At 36.2% G+C, this 8,032-nt stretch overlaps 2 protein-coding genes across 2 annotated transcripts; both read right to left on the reverse strand.

Moving 5' to 3' along the window:
• Window positions 1–1,694: 1,694 nt before the first annotated feature.
• On the reverse strand, window positions 1,695–3,264 carry plekhf1 (pleckstrin homology domain containing, family F (with FYVE domain) member 1). The gene is made up of 2 exons (XM_058783635.1): window positions 3,100–3,264; window positions 1,695–2,896 (listed from the first exon to the last, which is right to left on the reverse strand). Exon 2 carries the CDS (start codon window positions 2,883–2,885, stop codon window positions 2,016–2,018), a length of 870 nt encoding a protein of 289 aa, XP_058639618.1. The 5' UTR covers window positions 2,886–2,896; window positions 3,100–3,264; the 3' UTR covers window positions 1,695–2,015.
• A 945-nt stretch (window positions 3,265–4,209) lies between these two features.
• Window positions 4,210–7,875, reverse strand: pop4 (POP4 homolog, ribonuclease P/MRP subunit). The gene is made up of 7 exons (XM_058783637.1): window positions 7,687–7,875; window positions 7,315–7,367; window positions 6,835–7,058; window positions 6,664–6,741; window positions 6,480–6,541; window positions 6,233–6,334; window positions 4,210–5,479 (listed from the first exon to the last, which is right to left on the reverse strand). The coding sequence occupies exons 1-7, from the start codon at window positions 7,691–7,693 to the stop codon at window positions 5,343–5,345; spliced, it is 663 nt and encodes a 220-aa protein (XP_058639620.1). The 5' UTR covers window positions 7,694–7,875; the 3' UTR covers window positions 4,210–5,342.
• Between the last annotated feature and the right edge of the window lie 157 nt (window positions 7,876–8,032).

Below are 8,032 nucleotides of genomic sequence, written 5' to 3' on the forward strand. Positions count from 1 at the left end.
AAAAGTCATAAAACCCTTCAGATACACATGCACTCAATCATGACCTTAAAAAATAAAAAAATATGTCATTGTTTTACCCACTTTCATGTCATTTCAAACCCAAATGACATTCTTTTTGTTCTGTGGAACATTAAAGATATTTAGGGAAATGTCTTGTTTGTGTATGTGTGTGTTTGTTTGTAAGTCAATGGTCACCAACATTCCTCAAAATATCTTCTGTTGTGTTCTGCAGTAGAAAAAAAAGCCATACAGATGTGTAACAAAATAAGGGTGAGTAAATAATGACAGAATGTTTATATTTGGTTGAACTATGCCTTTAAAGGCAACAAAACCCTGAAACATTTCAAATTTAAGTCTTTTCAATGTAAAAAAAAAAAAAAGTTTTTGCAATTTCCATATAGTTCATAATATATCTTGTGCATTTATAGTCACATTAATTGTGTATTTAATGTTAGGCCTGTCCTACTGCCTGTAATGCAAAGAAATTAAGCTTGTAGTAAGATGCTAATTTTCACTACCACTCCGTTAAGCATGAGACAAATAATCTTTGAACCTTAGAATGAACTTTGCTTCACTCCGATTCCCAGAATCAAGCTCTCAGACTGTGATGCATTGCAGTTTCTACCACACTCCACACTTTTTTTTTTTTGACTTTTGCTCAGTTTGCTGACAGTTTTCTTTGGTAATGGGTCTCTGGTCAAGTGGGTTTCCTGAACTATTTTCATCTGTTTAATAATAGGAACATGCAAAGTATGTGAAAGTCGATCTCAGCTGCTGAACTGGTTTTGTTAGTTACTGTAGATACATTTTTCTATACACAGTGTGCCAAGATTCCGTCATGGAAATTATGTTGGCCATTTTGCAAAAGAGAAATGTTTTGAGAGTTTTTTTTTTTTACTCTTCCTGCTACTATGTGCATTGTGTACAGTTCTCACGAGAGGGAAAAGCCCACATGTGCACATTATAACTCACTTAGGAGTCTTTCACTCTCCAGCTCTCTTGCCTTGGTAAAATTACGCTGAACTGATGCTTTCTCTGATTACTTTCAGAGTAATTGCCTGAGACTAAGTGATTGTTTAAAAGAGATACATGCTATTTTTGTTTTGTAAGCCACACAGTTAATTTGACTTGTTCAACCAGTATGATGTTAGTACACTCCAAAACAAGATGGTTCTATAAAGGTTCTTTACTAGTTCTATTTAGAACCGTATCCTTCTGAAGAACAGTTTTATGCTGAAATTCATGTGCACCTGTGAAATGACACTGAAGTTGCAGACTGAAGTCAGAACATTGAAGTAACCTAAACAAAATAATTGTATTATGAACATTAAACCCAAATAACTATCTAAATTCACAATAATGAAAAATATTAATTTCTATTACTCATCTATATTTCTATATATGTATGTTTGTTTATATATATATATAAATGTATATTTTAATGAGAATACGTGTGCATACATAAGTTAGTTATTGAAAACCTGGATGATTATGTCCTGACAAAGGATGTAATGTTGTATGTTTATTGCAAGTAATAATGTCTACTTTGATAACTTTGATAAATTAAACTCCAGGCCTGCAGTTAGAAGTGAGAATACTTCTGTTGAAGATATTGAATTTAATATAATCCACAATATTAGCATTTAGAAATGTTTTAATTATTTATTTGGTTTATAAATAAACAATATGGTGTGTGTGTGTGTGTTTAATACAATCACCAAAGTATTTTATGATAATGCTTATTTATTGTACTGATTGCAAAAAAAAAAGTCACATTGATCCCTTAATACTATAAACATTTGCTATACAATAAGTTAGATATATAAATACAAATATACATGTACAAATGTGCAAAGCAGAAGTCATAGAAGTGACTCAAATACTTTAGTGCAAAATACTTTATAATTACTGCTATTCATCTCTGTCTTCTCTGTCATCTTCAGCTTCTGTTCTTGGGAGAGGTTCAAATGCATTTCAGCATAGTTCATAATAGTACTTCATCACATCTGTCAGGTTCAGAGTCCACTGACAGGAGGACTCCTGTGCTCAGGCTTTATGTAGCAGTATGGGGAGTAATCCTCATCCTCCGGGCTCTTGAACCACTTGGTGGGCACCTGGTACCCCTGCTCACTGGACTCGTCATCACTGGACGTCTCATACTCAGGAAGTGATGGCGTGTCCTCTACGGAGTTCTTCTTCCAATGCTTTCCCTTAGCTCTCTGCTTTCCTTGCTCTTTCCCCTCATGAACGCTGCTTACACAGGCCCGGCAAATTCTCACCGGTCTGGAGGAGATGTTTGGTATCAAGGCCCGGCTCTTTGAGCAAGCTCTACATACTATATAACCGCATCTCCGGCAGTGGTGCCTTCGATTGGCAACGCTGAATCGCTTCGAGCAGCGCATACAGATGGCTGATGCCATGTCAGGGATCCAGGTGACAGCGAATTTCTCTGCAGCATTGCCAGCGGGGAGGCCCTTAGCTTGCACTAGGAGGGACTTGTACTGCTCAATGTGTCCCATCCACGCATTCTTTTCCTCAGGCGAGGCCGCCGACACGTAGAAAGACTTGCGTGGCGTGCGCATGAGCCATTGGTTGGGCATGGCCATTCCGTCTTCCAGATCTTCCTGCTGCACATCCTCCAAAGGAATGACATTCTGCTTACTGTTCCAGCGACCGGGCACCATGATGCTACCGTAGACCAGAATGTCATTGAAGAGGAAGAATGCTTTGGGTTTGGGTCCACGTCTGCACAGCTTTGACAAGCAGCCCTCTCCCACCAGAATACGCCCTGGTCTGAGAAGCATCTTTCCTGTTCGGCTGAAGGTGCTCTCCACTGCCTGGATTCGCTCACGGTTCTGAATAGTAAAGGTCAGTTGTTCTGACATTTTGGTACTGCCTGTAAAATGTAAAAACAATGATATGGTCAAATTGATTTTGATGGACTTGTAACCACTGGATAAATTGATCAAACATGTTTAGTTATTAATTCTTAGCAGTACTTTCAAAGGACTTTCACCCCGATTACTCTAATTAACAAAATTACACACACACACTCACAAAATAAATGTTTAAACATTTTAAATATTAATTCAACAATACCTGATTGGTGTGGAAAAAGCAGTGAATTATCGTTGGATAAACAGACACAGTATCTGTTCGCAGTTCTTTTGTCCTTCAAGCGCCAATAAAAATTGCTATAAAATATTCCTCTGTGTTCAGCACTACAAATCTCTTCTTTCTCTGGGCAGGTTGTTCGAGACAGCCCTTTTATAGTGTTGTGAGCTTGTCTTTCCTGTTTGAAAAGGGGAAATTCCAGATCTGCTCTGCAGTCTCTACTATTTTAGAGGTGTAACCTTCCTTGTACTTGACTGGCATAAACTAAGACGCATACTCAAAACATATAGATACAAAATAAAATGTTTTGACCTAATGTCACGTCACTAGAGTCCTGTGTAAAGAGGAAATATATGCTGCCGAGACATTATTTAGACCTCTTGTTCGTCAAATTGAATGTAACACTTATAATAAGTGCTGTATTTTTTGCACACCTGTCTAATTCATTTCATAGATCAGGTTAATTATTGATTTAAAGCTGAAATAAAAAAATATATATAAATATTAGATGAAAAACGTAACAAATTAAAAATATGTTGCCTTGGCAATTAACTAAAAGTTTAAGTTGAAGTACAAAAATGAAATAAAAACATTAAATATTAAAATAAAATGCAACCAATACATTGATACAAGTAAAGCATACATGTGATGTAGTGGTCAACTACAAGCATGTTTCTTTCCATCTAAAATTCCTGTTCTCAGTACCGTTCAGCTTTTTATCGTAAAATAAAAGAGGTAAATAAGTGAAGTCATTTTTATGGGTCTTATTCAAATAATTATGAGATGAAGAAAAATGTGATTATTCATACGCACTTCCCATTACAGTGAAAAATGCGTGGGCTGAAGTGAACAATTAAGTCTATATTTGTTGTTTATCTGATAAACAGTATTGTCTTAGATAGCAGAGAACTCCATTATCAGATGTACTAAGCAATAGTGTCAAAACAACAACAGAACTTTGACCCTTAAACCAGTCGGATGCCATAACCAGCCTAACAAGTTTTTGGAAAGAAATTTCTGCAAAGTGACTGTAAACAACAGGCTTGTACGTTTAATGCACCCCACAACCTGAAACTTTACATGCAAAATGTGTGTTTGTTTTGTGTAGAAATAAAAAAAAAAAAGAAAAAAGAAAAAAGTGATTTAGAGGAAGTGCACATCCTTATGATGCAACACACTTGACACAGTGATTTCAGAGGAGACATTTAATGCAAGGACCCCTTTTCTCATAAAAGACATTGCACACCAGAATGATGAATGGACTTCATGTGAATTTGTAAGAATGATGACACCCATAGTTGTCTTATTTCAGTACATAAGCAGCCATAGTCTCCTTTAACTCCATCACTGTCTTTACTCAAAATCTGTACTATGCGCTCTCATAAAAAAAAAAAGAAAAAAAAAAGCACTAAGCAATAAATATATAATCATTAAACAAAATGCTTACGTATTTAATTAGAAAACCTGTTCTGTGTCTTGTACAGGAAGGAGGGATTTCCCTGCCGTTACTAGAAGAGGCGTTTACGAGTCAACAAACAAGGAAAAAACCTTGACTAAGTATCAGGCCCAGTTTCACTGTGGGGAAAAAAAGTTTTGTAAGCTGGCAACTATTACAACATATGCTTCTGTAAAACAAAACCACATAACTTGTTCAAATGTTACTTGAAATGTTTTTAACTGAAAACTGAAGTGGTGCTAGTTCAAGAACACTGAAAAAACTGCTACTAACAGTACTTCACTTAAGTTGTATAAAAATAAACATTATATAACAGTTAAATACCTCCCACTCTGAGGAGATTATTGGAAATATATCATCATATATTTGAAGAGTTTTGAAATTATTTTTAAGGAAGAAGCACTTTTATTTGTAGAATTTGCAGTGCTGCCTACCCCTGACGATATAGTAAGGTCATAAATAAATAGTAGTTAAAAATGAAGTGACAGGTACGATGACAGGTACGGAAAAAAAAAAAGAAAATTCTTACTCCCTTCTCTTCCAAAAAGGCTCCCCCTGGTGGACATTCTAAAACAACTACTTTTCCTAAATGGCCCATCATAGATTCATGCCTGGTCAAAGCATTCAAAACAAAACAAAAAAAAAGTTTTTTTTTTTTTTTCCAAGTATAACAATAAAAGGAGGGGGCTAAAAAGTCTCTAATGATTAAATATCTTGTCTCAATTCTCCATTATGAGTCCACAGTTAAAGTTGACATGATGTTTAAAACCCATTACAAGTCAATAGTTCCTTTTACTTTGAATTTCTTTGCTGACCGCTCACTGGAGCGCAGTTCAAACTTGCTGCCATAGATGTGTGTTACGAAATCGCTAATCTCCACACTGAACACACTATTCCTCTTCGGGATAACTAAAGAAAGAGAGAGAAAGAGAGTAGGGGAAATGTCAATATTCAAAGGGAATTAATGAAGAGCATATGCATTACAATGAATGAGCGACACTGTCTGAGTTAATCAACGGTCAAACAAAATAGAGGAACAGATCTTTCTAAACAATATATTTTGACAAGACTTTGTTCTCAGGTTCATTTGGCACAAGGGTTCTGAAAAGCAGCTAATGACTGTGAGGAAGAAGTTAGAAGTGTTTTCGTGACACTTTCAGTCTGGACTAGGGATGTCATGATCCGATTTTTACTAAACTATTATCATGGTCAACAACAAATTCATGATAATGATATTATTGTGATATCTATAGAATAAATAATGCTCAAATTCATTTTTAACATGTCAACCAGAGAGTTACTGTAATGAATGAGTAAATTGTCATTATTGGGTGAGCCATCCTTTTGATCAGTCTTCATTTTTTAAATATCAGGGTTATCCTCTATTCCAGTATATTGTGAAAGCCCTTGTCTGGACAATGATAAAAGAATACAGTTTTACATAATGTAATTTTGACTTGATTACCACAATGCATATAGCCACTGGAAAACCTTTAGAGGTAACTGCTATAACTATATTTAATTTTTTTGGACTCACTGGCTCCACCTTCCTTTATTTTAATGGACAATAGCTAGGTATGGCATCTTTGAGTACCGACATACTCCCTCACAGCAGTGCAATGACGTGAAACCTGAGTGAATAATTCATATTTACACATATACCTTTTAGTTTGTCTTCTTTTGTAATGATTTTGAAGACGTGCTTCAGTTCCTGTACCAAGATGCCAGTTAGACCAACATACGAGGGGCATTTTGATCTTACAACTACAAGGAAAAGAGATGCGAGACAACGTGAGGTTCCACTACATGCTAAAAATATCACCATTAAATGGAATCAGTATATACCGCTGCTAAAGCAAAAATGTGTTGCTTTGTTCACAGACATTTTAAAATGTGCATGACGTTGTACCGGTTAAGACAGCACCGTGGAAATCAGCTTTCAAGAGCTTCTGCTGGATCATCTGTGGGTTGCTGCATTCAAAAGAAACAGGCAGCACATTCATGGAGCGTTAGCTAGACTGGAAATTAAATTATACCCAAAAAGCCAGAAATTCTGAAGAGCATCTTTCGGGAAATTATGACACACATCTTACCTTCCTGGTTTCAATCCATTACACAGATCCACAATGTACTGTTTCCATAGCTCATGCAGAGGCAAGAAGAGTTCATATCTACAAGCATAACCAAAAATGCAGGAGTGATTTTAGTGATAAGCAGTACTTCTACTCACACAATACAATACCACAGGGTGAAAGAGAGTATACTTTTGATGTTCAGGTTTGAGCTGGAATATTTTCAGCTGTCTTCTTTCTTTGGCATTCAGTCCCTTGGCCTTTCTTGTCTTTCCCTTCTTCTTCTTCGATCTTTTATATTCCAGTACCACTGCCTTGTGCACCAAACTTTCCTCAATGTCTTCATCCTTCATTTGAGGAAGGCAGTTCCTTAGGAATGCTTTAGTGAATGCATCCGCTGCTGCTCCTTGTTGAGACTGTGAAAAGTGACATTGAGCAACATATTGACAAGTTTGTAAAGTGTTTGTACATCATATAGCTTGAGTGCATCTGCATCAGTGAACTGTTCCATTATTTCAAATCTTTACAGATCCAAGGAGCCTCCATGCAGAGCCCCAATATAAAAAGCTAAACTCAGTAGCACTTTACATATAAACAGAATTACTAGTATTCTTACACGATGGAACAGCATGAATGAGGAAAACAATGTTAATGATATTCAACATGAGTCACCTCAACTCCTAAAATCTCGCTTTGCTCTGATGGAATTCGGGATTGCACCACACCTTGGAAAGTGAAAATAGTTAAAACAGTATAAGAAACATTATATATGAGGTTCATTTTGTTTTCTTTTGGCAAAGAGTGAGTGAGTAAATGACCTGGGCTGCGTTTCCCAAAAGCATCGTAAGCTTAAGGACATCGTAGACCCATTGAAACCAATGGAGCTACGATCATCTTAAGCTTACGATGCTTTTGGGAAACGCAGCCCTGACCGTCATGTTGAGTTTAGCATGGAAGCAGGATCCAAGATGAACGTAACACAATTTATTAAACAAGAAAACATTAATAGGATTGTAAACAGTTAAAAATAATCACCACACTTACTTTCCATAGTTCAAAAACACACCGGATCCCAAAAAAACACTGCTGCTCTGAAATCACACGTGCTGACAGGACAGACGAGCTGATCACAGATTCAGACCCGAGTAATCGAGCATCATTCACCATAGATTACAGTCTAAAATAAGAATAAATAATACTGTGAAGATGATTTATGTCTCGTTATATGCGAGTATGTTGTACTTCTCCGTTTCTGTCCACTATGTAGTCACGATGAAACAGACGTGACATAATTATGACATAATTTTGATAAGAAATTATGAGGTAAAAAAAAATTAACTCCAAAATTAATGATAAATCGTTCATAATGAGATCTATAACATACATTTAT

This window comes from Onychostoma macrolepis, chromosome 07 (genome assembly GCF_012432095.1).
Source record: "Onychostoma macrolepis isolate SWU-2019 chromosome 07, ASM1243209v1, whole genome shotgun sequence".
Taxonomy (NCBI): domain Eukaryota; kingdom Metazoa; phylum Chordata; class Actinopteri; order Cypriniformes; family Cyprinidae; genus Onychostoma; species Onychostoma macrolepis.